The 21,230-nt window shown below is 41.7% G+C and overlaps 1 protein-coding gene across 5 annotated transcripts in view; it reads left to right on the top strand.

Moving 5' to 3' along the window:
• Nucleotides 1-21,229, top strand: part of LOC119214315 (Kv channel-interacting protein 2) — a 60,680-nt gene extending 39,451 nt beyond the window's left edge. For 2 of the 5 annotated variants that reach the window (XM_037466009.2, XM_037466008.2), the window contains exons 2-8: nucleotides 17,263-17,387; nucleotides 17,536-17,605; nucleotides 17,950-18,020; nucleotides 18,206-18,313; nucleotides 18,493-18,597; nucleotides 18,713-18,775; nucleotides 19,136-21,229. In XM_037466009.2, the coding sequence (XP_037321906.1) occupies nucleotides 17,263-17,387; nucleotides 17,536-17,605; nucleotides 17,950-18,020; nucleotides 18,206-18,313; nucleotides 18,493-18,597; nucleotides 18,713-18,775; nucleotides 19,136-19,183 (590 nt within the window). In that variant the 3' untranslated portion in view covers nucleotides 19,184-21,229. Of the gene's footprint in view, nucleotides 1-14,286; nucleotides 14,503-16,614; nucleotides 16,711-17,262; nucleotides 17,388-17,535; nucleotides 17,606-17,949; nucleotides 18,021-18,205; nucleotides 18,314-18,492; nucleotides 18,598-18,712; nucleotides 18,776-19,135 lie in introns of those variants that run through there. The other 3 variants (XM_037466003.2, XM_037466004.2, XM_037466005.2) reach the window with 3 other exon arrangements.
• Nucleotide 21,230: the final 1 nt, after the last annotated feature.

Raw genomic sequence — 21,230 nt, 5'->3', positions numbered from 1 at the left:
TGAAGTGTCTGTGAATACTTTAATCTACACTGACCTCTAGTGGAGGTTGATTGAAGTTGCTCTTGTTTGACTGAACATCCCATAGCACCGATGTGTACTCATGAGGCAACTTTCTCAATGCGTTTTTATGATTTGTGATACTTCATTTCCCTTCCATTATATTATTTCCACTATCCACAGTCTACTCCTGTATTATATTCTCAATTCTAATTCCTCTCTTACTGTTCGTTGGTCCCTTATTCCTTCTTTTACCTTCTCTTTCCCTTTGTCATTTCTCCCAGTAGATTTCTAGCCATCCACCACCTGCTCCATGGCACATTACAATTCAGTGTTCACACACTCGTGGTATGAATAATACATTTTGTTTTTAACCATGTTGTTTTTGTACGTATATGTGTCTTGTGAAATTATTTAATACATTGTTATCTGAATATCTTCAGTCTTGTCACCTTTTGCTGTAGTGGCATCTATTCTTGTATGCTGCTCTTGTCCACATGTGGCACAACAGAAACTACTACAACAACCCCAGTTCAGACATACTTTACACATACATTAAGGACACAAACAGCCTCAGTCACACTAGTTGAATGGTTAGCTGCTTTTCTTTTGAAAATGTAAAATTCTAGTTAATCATGAAGGGTTACACACTCCTTATTGAAACAGGGAGTAACTGAAAGCTTTAGTTAATAACTACACTTAGTTGGAGTAATATATTTCCGGATTAATTTCCTGGCAGTGTTGTGGTAGAGTAGAATTGAAAAGTAGTGGAAAATATAAATGCTCAAATAAACTGCAATTATCTCAAAATTGTGCGTAAGTACAGATACAAGCGATTCGACCCGCTGTGAGAGGGAAACCCGGCTTTGCCACTGATTATCTCTGAGTGCAGCATTCTCATAACACACCTGCTGAGCAGCGATCGCTTTCACTCCTGCGTCGGGTGTGTGTGGATTTTTATCTCTGCGGGCATCCTGAACGACACTAACGACGTCATTGGAGGCATTGAAGCACTCATCATCATTTCGATACTCCCACTGTCCTATTGGCTCTTTATGAGGGAAGGTTTGTCGCACAGTAATGAAAAGCTTTGAGTTTTTAAATGCATTTTTTAATCCGTCAATTCCCAAATGTTCATCGTTCATCTCCTGCAGGATGAAACTGCTTGTTGGTCTCTTTGCTCTGGATTTCACTGTAGTAAAACACTGTTTGCCGGATTAACACCCGGTATTGGGATCAAATTGGATATTCTCTTTTAAAATAAACGATCCTGTGTGAACATGTGTGTGGGGATATAGGGACTAAAAAAATAACTATTTCAAACAAGTCAAATAGTTAAACTATTATTGACATTTGCCCCATGTGCCCACTCGATGTCCCAGACTAGCTGACCAAGGATTAAAAAAGTCGACCCGTCTATTCCCTCTTTGTATTGCACCTGTGTTGATTGTCTTTGTGGATCAGCTCACAGTGTGACGTGGAAATTAAAGACGCCGTGTCCTGCAGGGCATCCGTCTTGTTGTTTTGGGGATTTTAAGTCTGTATGCTCATTTCAGCCCTCATGTGATGCTGTAGCTCGTATTTTTAAATTCCATCGCTCGCTTTATTGAGTCAGAGATCAATAGTCATGTTCTCCAAGTAGCACATTATGTGCATTAGATAATTTAGCATGCAAGGATCAATACAGCATGCCACAGCCGTAGTCTTCATTGTCAATATGTTTTGACATTCTTTGTTGTGGAAAAATGTATTTCTTTGTTCTACAAAGAGAAGAATGCTGCAGCGCTGCATTCTGTCATAAATCCCCTTTTGCTTCAAGTCACAATCTGTCTATCACAGATTTCATAACATACCCCTGAAGCCTTAGGTTACACTTCATGAACCCACCAGCACAGATGGGAACAACACTCTCCCGAGTTCAGCACCTATCAATAGACTGTCTTCTGACAGGAAGTCAGAAAATGTATGTTTTTCTTTTAGATGTGGAGTGATAATCGAAGTCCAATTGGAGACAAAAGACGGAGCACGTTTGTGTCTTTTCCCCTAGAAGAACTCCTCCCTGTTGTTGTTATTACTTTCTTTTTACAAAGCACATGAAAAACCGCCCGTTAATATTTCAAAATAAAATGCTCTTATACTGTTACTGGTAAGATGCCAAACTTGAATTTGAGATTATTTGAGTGCAGCTCCACTGTCTGTTAAGATGAAGAAAGGAAATCTCTCATTTACTGCTGATACGTGTCGTACTACTTCAAAGCAGTATTTTATTTACAGTAACTCTATAATCTAAAATAGTTCATTTGATTTTTGATTTTGTTTTTGTTTATATTATTCTATTGGTGCTAACATGTGCGCTCATTTTCTTTGACATTTTAAAAATGCTCTGAGCACTACAGCAAGCAGACCTGTTGCACTGAGCTTTCAGACTTAATTGACCTTTCAATTTCATGCAATCGTCTTTTATTGTGAATTTAAATTCTGAGTCTTTTAAACCGTGGCTCTGGGTTTATACTGAATGTGTAAATTTGTGGAATAAAAGAGAATAAAGTGTTGGGAGGAGAAAAATAAAGGCGTTGAAGACGCATCTGCAGGTCCAATTTTCTTTCATGACAGGCAGAATAAGCTGAAGAACCTTCCAGGAGGGGAGAGATGCTGGAGGTTAATGAAGAATAGATGCCTCTTCCTTCTATTCTTTGCAAATTGCCACACAGACGGACCTGACCTTAGTTACTCTGGCTTTTCAGTTGGTCCTTTCTTTGTTGCTTCCTGTTTTTTTCTTTCTGTCCATCTTATCTTACTTCCCATTACTCTCCCCTTCCACTGTGTCTCATGCAGAGGCCTGCTTCGCTTCTACCTTCCCTCCTCCGCCTCCCTGTGTCTCCCCTCCGATGACAACAATGACAAACAAGAAGGCAGAGAAATCATTTTATAACAAGCTCATAATTTCTTTCTTCTCCCCCGCCCCCCCCCCCTCTCTGTGTTCACGAGTGTGTGGTTTGATATTTCTCTGTAGCCATTGTCTCTGTCTGCAATGGGAGCTCAGCTAGAATACGACAGAGGGAGCGTACCCGCCGTTGGTGTGTCTGTTTGCATGCACGCCATATTTAAGAAGAGTGACATAAGATTAGGTTTCCTGGCACCTCGTCTCACTCATTTCACCATGCTTGTGAGAATACATTGACCCATGTGACTGTTTGTGTGACGGAGTTCTCCATAACAAGGCATGCTGCTGTAAAGCCCAGGTGAAAATGGACGAATCTTAACAAAATGAAACAGGAAGAGAAGATGCAGCCATATTTGTGGGGAGGAGTGAACATCACGCATTTTTCATAGTTGGTTATTTTTGTAATATTAGGATAATTAATACAGTCCCTGGGAGTTGGGTTGGGAGAGTTAGGACCCCAGTCAGTTAAAATGACAAAATCACCTTATGACTGACTGACGGTTGGGTGTCAAACAAAGGAAATTATCAAACTACTCAGTGACACACAGGATGGTAGAGTAAACAGTTCTACTGGTATTAGTAGTTATTTGGATTTAAAAGGAAAAAACTGAGTTTAAAGACAAGGCATTTTAATTGTATAGTTTATTTCAGCAACAAGGCAGCCATTTGGCACTAAACCATTCAGTGCTTTTTACAGCAGTTGACTCAGGTTCAATGACTCAACTCATCCCCCAATTGGTGGCTTTTAAGAGGAAATCCGTGTGCAAAAGTGTTTTTTTAATGACGATTCACTATTCACTCAATCATTTCTGTGACATGTTGAAAATCCCCCCAAGAACTATATCTTGATTCATTCAGTTTATTTGTTCTCATCCAGCAGTTTGAAATAACCTTTTGGGTTTTTTTAGCGTTTGTGGATAGCATGAGTCGGTTAGTTGGTTAGTGTGTGAAAGGGTTCTTATAAACTATAACACCTCTCACTAGACACAAAGACAACATGCTGAACTATTTTAGACAGCTGAAAAGTTTACTTTTATTTTCCACACCGTCAATTAATTCAAAAGGGATTGGTTCATATTAAAGTAACTGCTTGAGAACAACATAATTGAAGCTTTTGCACTCTTATTCATATCACATCACATTTCATTACTTGCAAGACTGATTTTTCTCTTGGGCAGACTCACAGGAGGCTACTGTGTGCATCTAAAAAGATGTTGTGTTTAGCTTTCATTTATGTTGTCATCTTTAATGTTTGTGTTTGCTGCGACGAAGCCAAACATCTTTTGCGCGTTGAGGTCAAAGAGACATTTCATCGACCAGCAGCCACGCAGGCTCCAAAACCATTGCGGCTATATCCATACAGTGAAAACACACATTTGATATGGTACTTTATTTCAGATGTAAACATTTTCTCCCCATTACTTAAATCTGGCTTTTAGCACTCTCTTCCAGTTACCAAGAAATCAAATAAGGCAAATCGATGAAGGTAATGTCCCTGGAGAAGGAGGATATAGGATCAACTCTCTCACCCAACCAACCAATCTGTCTCACAATGTGTGTGTGTGCTGATGTGTGCGAGTCTCTCTCTCTCGCCCTCTCTCTCTCTCATTGTCTATGTCATCTCCAACTCTCTCTTTATCCGCCGCCTCTCCCTCTTTCCCCCTCACAACACTCACTTCCTGACAACCACAGCCAAAGGACTAGCAGGCGCAGCACATCCCAAGTTTCCATTACTCAACGGGGGCCTGAAAGAACAAGAAGAAGAAGACGAAGAAACCTTAAACCCCAGCGCAGGTGTTGTGGCAGTCTGCCACTCTGTGTTGCAGCCTGTGGCTCCAGCGCTACGGCCTCCAACGGGGATTAAGAGGGGCTCGCCTGGAGCCAGATTTTGGGAGCCAGCTTGCTCCATTTCTTATTTCTAATACTGACTTGATGTTATCGTCGGGCTTCAATTCTTGAATTACAATCCTAGTTTAGATCGATTTAAAAGTGAGGAAGAAGGTGGAAGGCCGGTGCTAAAGTTGGGACAGACTCTTGAGGTTGGGTCCGGTTGGACAGGTGTTCCCTCGCCAGCGCGACCCGGGCCCGGGGGACGCGGTGCTGTGCGATGACTTGCAGCGGGCCCCCAGGATGTTGAGTCTGGATGGCTTGGAGGTGATCGCCGTGCTGGTGGTCATGTGTCTCTTCATCAAAGTTCTGGAGCAGTTTGGGATGTTCGAGCCAGTCGGAGGGGAAGGTAATGGCTTGTCTTAGATGTAACTGTTTGATAACGGGACAGTAACGGTGCTGTCAAATGATTTGAGTTCACAGATGGTATCGGGGGATGGGTGTTACAGAGTGGGCCGTCTGTCTGAGGGCTTGTGTTACCTGTGCCCTCTTTTTGTTTGTCTTTTCCTCTCGTTGTCTCTTTTCTCTCTCTCTGTTATACACACAGAGTAACTTTAGCTGACTGCGAGGCCTCCCTCTGCCCCGGGGGTGTGTGTGCTTTTACCCATTAATCGATAACACTATGGACGGAGTGGGCCTGAGTGCTGTGTAGAGAAACTCGTCTCACTTTCAGTACTCTCATTAGCCTATTTTTTCATGGTTAACGCTGCCTGTATATTAAGAGTTGACTGAAAAGGTTGTTTCCCCCCCAGCATCTTTCACCATGTACCAAGGCCTTGCTTGGATTATCTTATCTGAATGACCCGTGCAGCGTCCACCCCTAAATCCAATCTACTTTATCTTGTTTATACCCTCTTATCATTTTTTTTAGTGACAATAGAGAAGATGGGACACTTGTCTCCAGTGTTTTTGTTTGTTTGACTGCTCTCTCTGCCTTGCGTAATTTGGGCATTTGATAAAAGCTACACTTAGTTTGCTTTTCATTTGAAAGAATCTGCTCTTCTAACCTCATTTTAAGTCACCATCTATAGGGAAGGCATGAAGCCCGCAGTCTGTTACCATTTAAACACACTGTATAGATTACAAAGGAGATGAGTGTGAGTGCATCTCCATCCCTGATGCAGCTTCTGGACTGCACCCAGAAGTCAAGGTGAGCCAACGGCTCTGTCATCAACTCAAAAATGTCCCCTTGGAAAACTACGCTCAATATATGCTTCATCTCTCAACACAACACGACATACATACACAGACACACACTGGAGCCTCCATTTCACCATCTTTAGACCATTCTTTATGGAATATGGCAAAGTAATTTGTTGTTTTGTGTGCCAACTCCCTTGTGCCTACTTGGGCTAATGAATTTTCCCTTTAACGGAGGAACTGAGTAATACAGCGTCTCTGCCGTCTGCAGAATCATGTGCTCACTAAAAGCCTTGTAACTAAAGTGCAAGACATATAAGGGCATGTGATTTATACACTTGGTACACACATACTATACGCACTATTTGCTTCAAAATTCTAGATTAGTCGACTGATCTATTTTGACCATTTATCCAGGTATATCCAAGCATATTATTACATCCTTGTGTGTGATCCCTTTCATAGCAGTTCTCTGAACTCAGCTTCAATCCTCTATTACACACTTTTACTTATTACTACACAACTTTTTTTGTCATGGTATCGGCTGCGTGAGTTGATTTGAAAGCAGGTTGTAGTTAGTACCTCATTGTAGGTGATGGGGTTGCGTGGTGGGCTGGGAGCTGCAAGGTTGGCGGTTCAAATCCCAGCTGCTCCATGTGCCATGTCACAGTGTCCCTGAGCAAGACACCCAACCCCTAATTGTGCCCCAGGTAAAATGTAATACATGGGTTATAATGCAATGTAAGTCGCTTTGGATAAAAGCGTCAGCTAAATAACATGTAATGTATTTACTTAAATGTCTTTACTCTGGGCACAACAACAATAACAATCGAAAAAAATCAGTTTGAAGTGGATAAGTTTTGTTTTGGGAGAAGACAGAAGATATTTATTGTGGATGATTTGCCTCCTTTTCTTCCTCTCACCAGACTCTTACAGGGGGATTTTCTGGTGAAATGAAGCAAGACGAGTAAACTCCCATTACTTTAATGAGCTGTGTAGCTGGCCATACACTTCTTAAACACACAGTCCCTCACATACACACACAGCATGCACATTTCTTGTGTTATCTGGAGAATGTGACAGAGGAGAAGAGTGTAAGAATGAAGGACACAGTATGTGTGAGGTGCACTCTGTTCTGCAAGTTTACAGAAATCCGAAATCCGATTCAAAGCCAACGGCTAATGACTGTTGAGCTAATGAGTGTTTTCCTTAGATGTCTACAAGGTGGAAATGAAAGAGTTGCCATTGCTTTATTGTAGCGATTAGATAAAGACATTAAAAATGTAATAAAAATTGGCCCGGACTCACCTCCTATGAAGCTGTTTGATCCATCATTACCCTTCACTACATTTTCTGGGGACCCACTTTTCAATAAGGAAAAACCATTGGCACCCAAATCACAATAGGTTTTATAAATCGTATGTAAAGCAGACATTTTTGCATCCGCTTTTTCTCATCTAATTATCTTGAATAGGTAAACCTGTATTTTTTTTTACGAAATATGCATTTAATATGTATTAAATCTCACAGAATAGATCTACTGTTTGCTTTTAATTATTTATGCTGGTGGCATGGCTGTCTGGATGGAAATGTCAGTTTCCAACTATTGGATGGATTGCCATGAAATTTTCCCCTGGAGGCTTAATCCTACTGACTGGTGACCCTCTGACTTTTCTCATATGGAAACAGTGGATACAGTTCAGTGTGTTATCTCAAACTATTCTGCAAGAATCAGCACACAACTTTTTCCACCTTCTTTAGAGAAGGAATCTTACTGAATGTGGTGATGTCCTGACTTTTCCCGATGCACAAGCATGAGGTTTAAGCTGATTATTGCAATGCATGCTGTACAATTGGCTCAATTGAAATTGAATAGCAAATATTACACAGCTAACACAGTAAACTACAGGGAGCATGCTGAACATTAGGCCTGCTCAACATTAGCTCCCCCCTCGGATTTTGCTCAACAGCTCAAAATCAGTTTGCGAATGCTTCGCTGTTTAGCATCACTCATAATAATCACAATAATAAATTCACCTCACAGCAGCAGACAATGCTGGGAAACTCACATACAATATATTGTATATTTATTTGTATGGTGTCTGTTGAATATGATCTGATGTGTGTTTGTGTATTACTGTGTGCCTTTGATAAACAAAATAGATTTAGCTCCATCAAGGATCAACATCCTCAATCCCTTTGCTGTATACAAAAGGCTCAGTAAATCATGTTTGCTTCTTAAAGGGTTATTTGGCTAGGCCCACCACTGTGTGTGTGTGTGTGTGTGTGTGTGTGTGTGTGTGTGTGTGTGTGTGTGTGTGTGGGTGTGGGTGTGGGTGGGTGTGCATGTGCATGTACACACAATTGAGCTTGTGAGGGAGAGGGAAAAGTGAAGTAAATTGCCTAGCGGTCAGCAGAGGACCCATTTGTGTCCAAGCACACACACATTCACAGTGGCCTGTCCATCTACCTATCCTTGTAATTGCCCTTCAGAAGAAAGCTAGGCTGATTGAGAATGCACTGTGTGTGTGGGTGTGTGTGTGTGTGTGTGTGTGTCTTTGCAGCCCATTTATTCTGTAAAGGTCTGATGACGTTGCATCAGACAAATGTGATGATATTCTGCAGCGCCTGGTGGCTGAGTGGTTATAGCAAATGACATAAAGCCTCAACACCGTCGGTCGATTCCAGCCTTGGCGCCTTGTTGAAACTAAGGCAGGCACGTACCGTGGCATCTGTCACTGGTTTGAACAACAGTTTTGTGGCAAACTAAACAGCGATATAACTAGTGAGTATGGAGGAGAATGTCCTTGTTGTCCTTGTCTGAGGCTCTTTTTGTCTCTGCCCCTCTGACAGCGAGCCAGCTACAGGATGAGAGCCTTGGACACAAGAGAATAACACCTGCTATTTAATACAGACCTTTTGCTATCCTCCCTCCACCAACCCCTTACCTCACACTCTCACTTGCTCTATTTAGATTTAGCAGTTGTGTGTGTGTGTGTAATGAGTCTGTATTTGTATAGCAGGGACTCTAGGAATATAAGAACAGAAGTTGTTGATGCTACGCTGCTCTTCTTCTTACATACGTCTGCAGAAAGATGATGACATTGATAATCAACTCACACACACAATTCACACACACAGACCCGTCCTTGAAAATATCCCTTCAAATTCCCTAAATGTATTAGAGTTGGAAGATTTGCTTTAACTCAGATGAGACCTTTTAATGAATTCAGCAAACCTCTATTGTCCCAGAAGTTTGTAATATCTCACTTGATTTTCTGTAAAATACTCCAGTAACTCATCAAATGCATCAAATACATACACATATGCATTACCCCTCAGTTAGCTACACAGTTTTTCCCCTATGTCTTTTTTAAAATGCATTGTTTGTTTGCACTTTGCACTGTCATGTTGGGTATTGAGTGTATTCTTATTTTTCATTTGCTCAGGGAGATCATGTTTGCTGTATTGTTTATCTACTGTTCCTACATTGCACTCCACTGTTCATACAAAGGCACTATAATAAAGATACTCTTTAAGTTTTGAATTTCCAGGCCAAAAACAGATAGCTTTTACTTCCCAATTGTCACTAAATTTCCCAGTCACGCTGGACAGTCGGTAGGATCTGGAGAGTCCGATTCCTGGACCGCCACTATTTCACTCTGTGTGCTTTTAAACGGGGTGCATACGCCTGGCAGCAGGACTCACCAGGATAAAATATTTATTTGGGGCAAACGATGGGCATTATTCACCCTCTTTTACGGCAGCTCGGGAAGGGCACAGAGTGCTGTTAGTCTGCAATTGATTTAAGTGCTAAATTCATCTTCATGACTGGTTCCCAATAAACATGGATATATTTTCTGTTTCAGCTGCCAGCCGATTGAGTCATAGGTCACTGTTTTTTGTTCCAATTAGGCAAAGTCTTGTTTAGCTGGAAAAGGGGTTAGTTTGCGGCCACCAAACCTTCAGAAAGCCTAGATTCAGCCATTTTAGCTGCTAAGAAGTTTTTGGTCCAGTTTTGTCGACTTACGGATGTTTTCCTGGCAGGAAAGAGCAGTGCAGAGTATTTCAGAGCATTGTAATGAGTGATGCAAACCCGATTTAGATTGACTTTACACCACTCAACACAACACAACATGCATTTAAAACATTAAAAATGTAACATTTAAAATGAATGGCAGAAAATAAACTTCAAAGCATGGCGACTGTAATACTGTTCAGTTTGCTCTGGTTTTGATCTGACACATTGCTACTGTTAATGGCTTGTCAACAGTCATTACCCTCCCACTGTTTGGCTGGTCTCTGGAGCAGAATTTCAATGAAGGAAGATAACAAAGACAGAAAGAAGAGTAGCTAGAGGGGAACAGCAGGTCCGATGTGATTGTGTCCTACCTTGCACTGCCCTCTTCAGGGGTAGAAGTTAACTCCTGCGATGTGTGTTTGTGTTTTAGCCTTGGTGTTCCCGTGGCATATAAAAGAAAAAGATGGATATTGTGTAAAGCTAAATATTGACAACCCCTTTCAATTTTTTAAATGGATCCAATCCAATTGCTGGAGAATTGAAAGAAAAATAATTTAAATTGGCTAAAGATTCTTTTTTTTTCATTACCTGCTTTCTGTCTTCTATGCTGAATGGGCGTGGTCTCTGAAGAATAAATCTGTTTTTAAAAATATCCTTTAAAGCTAATGATCTATACAAATGAATGTCCTATTTCACTTAACTAATTGGAAACACACTTCATTTTGCGCACCATTTATCAATGACCTCCTCTGTGTTTCCTTCTCCTGCACGCATCCACACACACCTTCTCGCTCTCAGACATTTTAATCAGTTTTGAGGGTAATAATTGCCATGGCAGACATCTAAATATGGCGGTATTTCAATTACTGTGTGTGTCTGGCTTCAGGCAAAATATGGCACACGGCGACTAATCAACTTACTAATTAAGCTAGGGTTTTGTCACATCCTCAGTGTATGTGTGTGAGGTCGTCAGCAGCTAGCAGAGATTAGCATCCAGACATCCGTCAACCTATTTACATCCACGCATCTGTTGGGATGCGTTACAGGTGTTTCTCATACGCGTCTGTAAAGTTAATCAATAATTAGCTCAGTATTTAAGCGCCTGATTTGTTCCCTTTCAAAGCACATGGGGCCACACATGAGCCCTGTTGGATACAGCTTACATACAACATGATTGTGAGTCAAATGTTTGGTTTTCCCTTCAGAATGAATTGTTAACACTTTGGTGACAACTTTTGATTTAGTGCTAAATTGCTCACTATGGAGGGAGATTTAACCACAAATCACCTTATTAGCATTGGCCAAACATTAGCACTGTTTTAGCGTTTAGCTCAAGCATCGCTGTGTAAATCACATCTGACCCATACAGTGTAGCTGTAGATTCTTGTTAATTATCCTAACTATCCTATGCCTAAATACTTGGATGCCATGACACAATACATGCATTACATTATGTTTCTATGTTATCCAGATCTATCCCATTGCAGTTTCATAGTCAGACGATCTTGACATCTTTTGACCTGTAAGTCAACAAATCAATACATGCAGGGTTAAAACTATTTAAGCAGCATATTCATGGTACTATTATTAGAAACAACGGCAACAACAGTAACAAGTTCAAAGGTCAGTGCTTTACAATATTCCTGGAATCACACAGCCATCATGACTCCAACAAAGTTAAAGGGGAGAATTTATTTTGTTTTTGTCGCAATACATTGCTGTAACATTTCTGTGACAGAGTATATGACAGATGTCTGAATTCTTTATGTTAGCGATAGTGGCATATGGGTGCGACTAGCCTTAATCTCTCACACTTTCATCATTGATTTGATTCTCCGACTTCGAACTGTTAGAGAATTCACTGCCCTGAATATGTCACTGTATTTAGGAGTTTGTGTAGCTCGTTTCACTCATTGCCCATAAATGCATGAAAAATGTGTTTTAGAAATGCTTTATGTAACCAAAACTCTGTAGATGACCAGTTGTGAAATAAATCACATGGTCGTGGTTCATGTCCCTTTAATTGATCATAAAGCGCCTCTTGTTATAATGTCTGTTCCTTCAGTGCCATTAGAAGCCACAGTCAAATCTCATGGGTTAAATGACAGTGATTCATGTTTGCACACTTTGATGAGTCCAACTCCTGACGTTGAAAGTGAACTCAAAGATATTGCTTGTCCTTTTATTTAACAACGAGCAGAGTCTGCCTCTGATTAAGGATAGTGTTCTTCAGTCCCACGAGGCTCTGCTCCCGCGGGGGGTCGGCAGCGGCGCCGTAGCCCCGTGTCTCATTTAGACCGAGGCTCATGAATCACATGCAACGACAGATAGATCAAACTCTCAAGACTCTGGGTTTCTTTGTTTGGCGGTTAGCCAACCTACGGACAGGCCGATGCATGCGATACTCGTGTCCATCCGTTTCCAGTTGTGATACCCAGTCTTATTGAACATGACGTGGGGGGTGAAAGTGATTTAGCACGCGCAGTAATGCAATAATCTTAACTTGTCTTCTCCCAACAACAATTCCATAAACTGTCCTGACAAAAAAGGAAAAAAAAGCATCAGTAGTTTCAGCAAACCACTTAATAGTGATGTTTTGAGAGAAGTCCATTAGCACTTGTGGTAATCGTGACAGCTGTTTGTTGGGAGAAAAGGAGGAAGTTGTGAGATGTTTTATGAAGCCACGAGGTCAGCAGACAGAAGAGATCAAAACAGAAGACCGCAACTCACAACCCCATTGTTTTCTCTCCATTTCCTGCCAAAAATCCATTGTTGTTTTTTTTAGGCTTGTGCCACAGCCTTTGATGTTTAAAGTGGTGTTTGTGCCAAAGCAGAAGCAAATCTCAACTATCGTAGCTCAATTTTATTGTTTTGACTTATACTTGTTGTGGAGGTCAAAGATAAATTATGTTGACCTTCTCTTAGGGCTGTCAAATAAGGAAATCCCTAAATATCTTGTTCAGAAGCAAAATTACAAACAACCTGAGGTGAGGTATCACAAAACATACCTCCAAACAGGAAAATAGAGTATTTGCCACATTTCAGGTACGATGGGATTGGTTCACGATGGAAACAAAGATTTCACACCTCAATGTTTTGTTCCAGAGGGCTATATTGTGTCTCATTAAGTGAAAATGTACTGTACAAATTTGGTTCCCAATGCACTTTGTTACAAAAGTGAAAAGCTCTAAATCAGTCTTGAATGGGTTAATCGCACATCAACACGTCAGGTATGTAAAACCCATATGGGAAGAATACATCACTGTGATTGCATTCTTTTAAATACTATTTTCTGTTCTTCAGAGATTATGTGTGTCGGCATCATGTTAATGTGCCAGATGTGACATAAATATATCCCATCCAGACTGAACTATTCCCCACAGTACTGCAATACATGTATGCAATACATGTTATAGCCAGATTTCAACCCCAGGCAGTGTGTCTGTGAGTGAATGTGTGTTGACTACACTCGGGGGAGATTGCCACATCTGTGAGTTAGTCCACAGTAGCTGCTGGGTCAGATGCTTTACCTCTCTGACGTCGTCCTCGTCACTCTCACTCCTCACCCCTGATAGTCTTTGTCTGTATTTTTCCTAATTTCATTCTGCATTTTACCCCCGTATCTTTTGGATTTGGTTCTTGCTATCACCCCTGGTTACCGTTCCTCCATTCCACCTTGCTCCTGCTTTCCCCGTCTTTCTTCATATCTCCTCTCGAGATGAATACTTCTCATCTGTTTATTGTATTTCCCCCCCCCTCTGTCTCCCCTCCTAACCTACAAGTAGTCCTCCTCCCTCCTTTTCCCTCTCTCCTTCTTTCTCCCCTTCACTCAATCCCATCACTGACCCAATTAAACATGGGGAGGGACACAGCAGGAAGAGAGTGACGGAGGTAAGGCGAGAAAAGAGAGGGAGAGGGAGGACAAGCAGAGAGAGTCGAGAGACTTTGAGAGTCATTTGCCGGGAAAAGCGCAGCGAGGGACAGAGTCGCAAAACAATTGGTGCCAACCTGCCAGGACAAACACGGTGAATTGTCCGAACTTCAGTCTGGAACTTAAACAAGCTTTGACAGCCTTGGAGGCAGTGGGGGTGGAGCGGCGAGTCGACGTTCTTTCTGCCTCACGGTGAAGGTACGAGGAGAATAGCATCCCACCCTCAGCGAAGCAAGCAGGCGGGGAGCCGTGCATGCAGAGTTAGGATGGAGGAATACCGGCATATAGAAGGGGACTGAGTGGAACTACTGAAGAGACAGAGAGGGTGCATTCCTGGTTGGCGCTGAGGGGGAAGTGGGGGTGGAGGGGGGCGGGGGAGTGGTTGCCCCGGGGCAAGAGGAAGATTTTGGTTGACAGAAACGTGGAGAGAGAAGAAGGAGCAAAGGATGCATCTGTTCCTCAAAGAGAAGTGGGAGGTGGAGGGGCTGCAGACCGTGGGCATCCTCCTGGTGGTCTGCAGCTCCCTCAAACTGATGCACTTCCTGGGGCTTATCGACCTTTCCACGGCAGGTAAGGGCAATGGTAAGAGAGCGGAGGAGGGGCGCAGAGTGAGAAATCAAAATGATTAATCTGGTGAAGGGACATAAGGAGGCAAAACACTGTAAAGAGGAGTGTTTACATTCGTGTTAGGATTTAACATGGCCTAAATTATTCTCTAAATAGCTGTCATGTTTGTCATACCTATTTGTTCCCCTGTGTGTGTGTGTGTGTGTGTGTGTGTTTAGGCGTATGGGTGTGTTTGTTTGTTTGCTTTGTCTGAGGCTGAAATATATGGTGTATACCTTATTCTGTAGAACGGTAAACCTGATCATTTATGACACAGAGGTAAACATTTAAAAAAAACATTTGAATGAAGAATCCATGTCCAGACGGTATCTCAATGTCGGCCCAAAGTTATGGATGCTGACAAAAATGCAATATGAGAATTGTAGGATCAAATGTCTTCTTGAGCCATATGTTGGACCATACAAGCCAGATTGTCTACTCGTGCTGTATAGATTTCCAACATTTGTTTAGTTTTGGCCTCTTCAGTCCCTCAAATTGATGAATGTGTAATTTTAACTAAATGCAGTTTGGTAACATCCAAGATGGGTAAGAGAAGTGGGAAGAAATGAATAACATCAGGTAAAGATCCTAGGCCTCAATTACAGCTGCACACACACAAAGATTCAACAGAACCAGCAGGATCAGTTCTAATTTTAGCCCAATATTTGTAAAAAAAAAACGGAACAGTTGTTAAGGTTGCAGTGCCACATCTCTCATCATCCACGGGGCCTAGAGAGAGCTGAAAGGTTCAATGTTGGATCTACAGTCGATTGTTTCACTGTAACATGTTTGCTGCCTTCACTTTAGTTGACAGTTTCTCTGCTTTGTGATCCTCAGATCTCTTGAGTTTATGAGACACAGAGCTTCTTCAAAAGTTGCTGGATATTGGCAAAAAAAGTGTTGCCATCCAGCTAATAATAGAGCTGTTTTTCCTTAAGAGCTGTGATGGGTTGTCAGTGAACCCTGAGGGAAACTATTGAACACTTGATTGCATAATCACTACAGGTTGTGCTGGGTAAGAAAATCTACATTTCACATTTACATTTTTCATTCAACTGACGCTTTAATCCGAAGCCACTTTCAATAAGTGCATTTAAATAAGACGGTTCAGACCTGGAACAACAAGTCTTAATCCAGATGGCTTTTTTCCCTGGCTGATGAGGAATACACTATTCCTTTCTACTTAGGTGATGATCAAAGAATGTGGTCTCATTGTCAGGGGCCACTCAAAAGACAATTTGAACTCTAAAGGCTGGAAAACAAAGTGATCGCATGTTCCTTCGATGGTGTGATGAGCGCAGTAACCTACTTGTTTCCAACCGGCGTTCTGTCGGTACAAACAACTTCCGTATCAAGCAATGCATTTGTTCAACTCTAGTATGCATTGAAACAACAGGGAGTTAGAAGATGAAATTCCCTAGGTTGGTTGTAATAACTTAGTACCCACCGGGCAATGTGTTCTTGCGGTTGTGGCTGCCGAGCCGTGGGTGAGTCCCTCCGGCTCCACAGGGTGACGCCTCGCCGGGGCCAGACTCTCTGTACAGGGGCTGTTGGTTCTATTATTTTTCACCCCATCATGGTCTTCCTCCCTCAGACTGCTTGGGTCCTGCTAAAAGAGTCGAGGGGACTGTTACCATGGAAACTAAGCAAGAGTAAGAACAAGGGTTCTTGTGTGTGAATGTGTTTTACTTCCCCGATGAGATTTTCATCACCACTCTGTGAAACATGTCGATACAGGCCTCTTGAAGTGTGATTTGAGATGAGCTGGTTTGGTGTTTGACTGATGGGCAGGGGTTGGTTTTGCGGTACAACTGTCTGTCAAATTGTATTCTAAAGTGCAACGTATGTCCTCCGCTTGATTGGGATTTAGAGTTTTAATTGTGTTTTAGCGGTATTTTATGGTCTCCCATAGCTGAGTCGCTGAGCTCCAACTTGTCTAAACGGCATGGATCCGTCTGTGGTTGCATCTGCCCGTTGCATGGAGTGTGGTAACGGTTATTACAGGCATGTGTGCGCGTGTGTGTGAACTCAATTTGCAGAGCTGGCGTGTGTTTGTTTAACCTTTTGTGCTATGGTTGGTGATTACAGGTAATACTACCAGCCAAACCAAAAAAACCATAAAGCAGCGTTTCCTCAAGCTGCTGCCATGCTGCAAGCCCGAGGCCCCCCCCTCAATCAGTGAAAGCAAGTGCTCCTTCACTCTCTATACATTCCTACTTTCTCCCAACAACTCTGATTTCTGGACTTTGGATGCAGTCGTTTTACCTAAAGCCGGCGATACATTTGGTGTTAACATACAGTCTCACAGGAACACACTCAACGTCTGTGTGTGTGTGTGTGTGTGTGTGTGTGTGTGTGTGTGTGTATGCAGAGTTATTAGGTATTTCTGGGAGAAACAGCTTGAATGATGAATATTTGTTAATGGATGGCTCTCCAAAGCTTTTATGATGCCACTTCTTTACTATTTTCATCATGTTAACCCTCTTCTCACCTTCTCTGTGTTCCTCTCTCCACTGTACCTAATCATGTGTTTTCATACAAGAAATGCGAGATAATGATGAACATTTTTTTGAATAAGGAATGCTATTTAGTTCCTTTGTACAACTTACACTGTAGGATTGGCTCAATATCAGCTCAATGAGTTAATTAGAATGTGTGGGCCTCGTCACAGCTTCCCTGGAGGTCGGTGCAGTGCTGATAAACGCCCATTTATTAGTGTGTCTTTCCCTCACACAGACAGCGTGGAAGATGACTTTGAGTTATCCACCGTGTGCCATCGCCCAGAAAGCATGGACAAGCTGGAGGAGCAGACTAAGTTCACCAAGAAGGAGCTGCAAGTCCTCTACAGGGGCTTCAAAAATGTAGGTCGGGCTGCAGAAGGGAGTGACGAGGCCGACTGCAACAAATAAGAACGAACCAAAGAAGTCTGGCTCTAGATACGCCATTATTGGAGTTAAGATACTATATACATTATTGTAGGTGGGAACTAATTTCACATTTGTGTCCTAGGAGTGCCCCTGTGGTGTGGTGAATGAGGAGAATTTTAAGACCATTTACTCCCAGTTCTTTCCACAGGGAGGTGAGTTTTCAAATTGTACTGCTGAACCGGAAGAGACCCAACTGTGTCCATAATGCTTTAATTACACCATTCCTTCTATCTTCACAATGTTTTCAGATAACAGCATTTATCATGTGGACATACACATGGAGCTTTTTGTCATTGTGATAAAATTAGCACAATGAGCTCATTATAAATGTTCTCTGCTGAACCTATGCGCTGCAACGAGGGGGGGCAATTTTTCTTTTCATAAAAATGTAGGTTGATTAAATGTTAACCACTAGCCTCAAGTTGTATCTGAAATGATTCGTATATTTTTTGCTAATTCATGTTTCGAGGTTTACTGTAAGTCTTTACTTTTGCAGATTCAAGTATGTATGCACATTTCCTGTTTGAAGCCTTCGACACTAACAAGAACGGCTCAATTAGTTTCGAGGTAAGCACTATTCTTATACCAGCATTTTAGAAATATGACTGAATGTGTTTTCCAGTTAAATCTGCCACCATGACTTTCTCGTGCTAAAATGCCCACAGAGAATTGCTTTGATGAAGATTTGACTGCATTTACTGTGTTCAGAGTCAAAGCCAAAACAATACTTAATGGTTCCCCTTCTATCTCAGGACTTTGTATTTGGCTTGTCTATCATCTTGAGAGGGACCGTTAATGACAGGTTAAACTGGGCATTCAACCTCTATGACCTGAACAAAGATGGCTGTATCACCAAAGAGGTAACACACACACACACACACACACACACACACAATGACTTGCTGTGATGGTTTCTGTATGTAATGTCCTCAGTATTTTCCTTATGTGGAGGCTCCCTGTTACCAACTTTTAAGTATTGTTTTTACTTTGTGCCAACAATGTCTACCCCCTAAATAGTATTTTGCCCCCCACTTTCCAGGAGATGTTTGACATCATGAAGTCCATCTATGACATGATGGGGAAGTACACATACCCCACTATGCAGGACGATATTCCGAGGGAACACGTGGAGAGCTTCTTCCAGGTCAACCATCTTTAGTCATTTATGATTGTGATCAGTTAGAAGATGTATTGTTAGAAGTTCTGTACAAAATTGTAAGCATTTCTTAGTGTGTAAGACTGCTGCCTTTTTCTTTCAGAAAATGGACCGGAATAAAGACGGGGTTGTCACTATAGAAGAGTTCATTGAGTCATGCAAAAAGGTGGGGTGGAAATCAAGATTAATATTGCTTTGTTTATTTGCATTCTCGCATAGAATTAGATGAGAAGTTTGACTCTAATTCCTTGTCTTTGCATTGAGTAAGCAGTTGGAGCCACGAGCAGATGAACCTAGCTTGTTATAAAGACTGGAAGGATTTTTGGTGTCTGGCACCAAATAACTTTTGTAAATTCATAATTTGACTTAATGCCTTTTGTTTGTGTAAAGGTTCATCAAGTGACCCGGGTAGATTTTTGCACCTGGTTCAACAAACATTTAATTCTCACTTTCCCATATTTTGAATCCTTGGGATAAAACATGAGACGATAATGACACCTTATCCAAACCCCTCATCTCTGTCCAGGATGAGAACATCATGCAGTCCATGCAGCTGTTTGACAACGTCATCTAGGGATCTGGACCAGAGAGTTCGCTGGCACCAGGGACTGGGGCTTTTTGTCTATAAGGACTCTGGATTGAAAAGAGTTTGTGAAGGTGTGTGTGTGTGTGTGTGTGTGTGTGTGTGTCCGTGTGCGTGTGTGTGTGCGTGTGCGTTTTCTGTACCGCAGGCTTGTGGTTGAATGTTGGTTGAGAGCTGTGAGCCTTCAGGGTACCATGAGGCCATCTTGCGTTTCCTGGAACCTCAGTGACGTTTCTCCTAAGCGACAAAAGAGTTCCCCCCGAGCCGTGTCCTCATCACGCAGAGCCTCACTTTTACCCAAAAGGCTCAGCGACGGGCTCACATGTCACACGCCAGATCCCCCACCGGTTTAATTTGAGCTTTTATTTATTACTACTATGGATGGAGGAACTGTCCCAGCTTGTAATAGCTGACATCAGAGGGAGGTAGCTGCCTCCAAACCTTCATCTGAAATCAATATTTCCTGTGATGCCAGATATCTGGATTTGTGAATCTGATCCTGACTCTAAGAGAATGTGGGTAACGCCTCCCAGGAGACGCTAGACTGCTGGTGGTCATTCAAATATTAATTTACCACCCTCTTGTGGACAAGAACAAGAAAGACACTTTCTAAGGAAACGGCTCAAACAGCTGAATAATTGAAGATCCAAGTGATTTTTACAGATGTTCAATCATGTTGTTTTCCATCCGGAACAGATTACAATATCGCATGATGATGTCACTAATATCCAATTATGTATTTACAGAGATACTCCAACATGTTTGTGTGTCCGCTGTTCCTAGTCATTCACAGGTGCCTCACCCTTTGTGTATGTGTGTGTGTGCGTGTGTAACAAAATTAGTTGTTATCCAACTTACTTGTGTAAGAGTCTAATGGTAAAACACCAACCTCCATTCATGGGATATTGGTAGAATGATTCCGAGCCAAACTATTACAGTCCTAGCTGTAGGTGTCTATTGACTGTTGTACATTTTCAAGCATTTTCCAACCGAGTGATATTCAGCATTAAAAAGAAGGGACTGCAATAATGGTTGAGGAGCTGTTTTGACCATTTGTGCTTCTCTCAACACAGTCGTACTAGTCCATCAATGTACATTCAAGGGAAATGTATTAGATTTAATGTAATAGATTATTGTAATTGGAAATGTCCTGTGGCTGTAGCAGGTTCTACCACTTAAGAAATGAAAACCGTGGTCCCATTTAATTAGGATCATTCAATTTAAAGAGGCTTTGTGTGTGTGAGTGCACTGTTTGTGAGAAAGACATGGTTTAATTGAGTTTTTTTATGCCCCCCTAATGCAGTATTCTCCCCCTCTCTGTAACACCAAAGAGAACTTAAAAATAAAGAGGTACATAGAGCCACTCTGAGTGAAGATATTTAACCCACCTGTGGGTGAGAGAGGGGGAGATGCTGTGTAGTATGTCGGGCAAGGGGCAATCAGAGATAGGAGGATATCCTTGAGCAAAGTGACGATAGGGATCACCTACACATTGACCAAACTGAAGTGTAGTTTTATGTTGCAAATCCCGATATTTGAAGAATTTGTTAATTTAAATAAAGATATCCTACGGTCAGAGTAAATTTGTCCTAAATAAACATAAAATTAAAAACGTAAAAAAAGCATTTTTCTAACTACAATGGTGCAAGTAAAATCTTTTAAATGCACACAGGCTGACAATTGCAATAATGTTCTCCACCACCCAACAGCAGTGCTCCACTCATTCCACCTCTAAATCCTCTCAGAGCACAGTACAGGGTGCATTAAAGCCCTGATGAAAATATGCACTTCCAATCCTGATATTTTCTGTTATGCCTTTTCTTTTTTTTTCTCTGGGTAAAAAGTGTTTTGGCTCTGATTGTTCCTTGCCAAGTTTTTTTTATCTTCTATTCCTGACCACAAGTAAAAACCTGTCTATACCCGCATGTACTGTGTGTTGAAATCCTACTAACCTGTTGTACTGACTTTCTAGTTAGCTAAATAAAGTGTATATTTTGTACAGAGACAATAAAATTCACAGTTACTATGCAAAATGGAC

Source organism: Pungitius pungitius, chromosome 13 (assembly GCF_949316345.1).
Source record: "Pungitius pungitius chromosome 13, fPunPun2.1, whole genome shotgun sequence".
Taxonomy (NCBI): Eukaryota; Metazoa; Chordata; class Actinopteri; order Perciformes; family Gasterosteidae; genus Pungitius; species Pungitius pungitius.
Note: the sequence above shows the minus strand (reverse complement) of the source record. Positions and strands in the feature narration are given on the sequence as shown.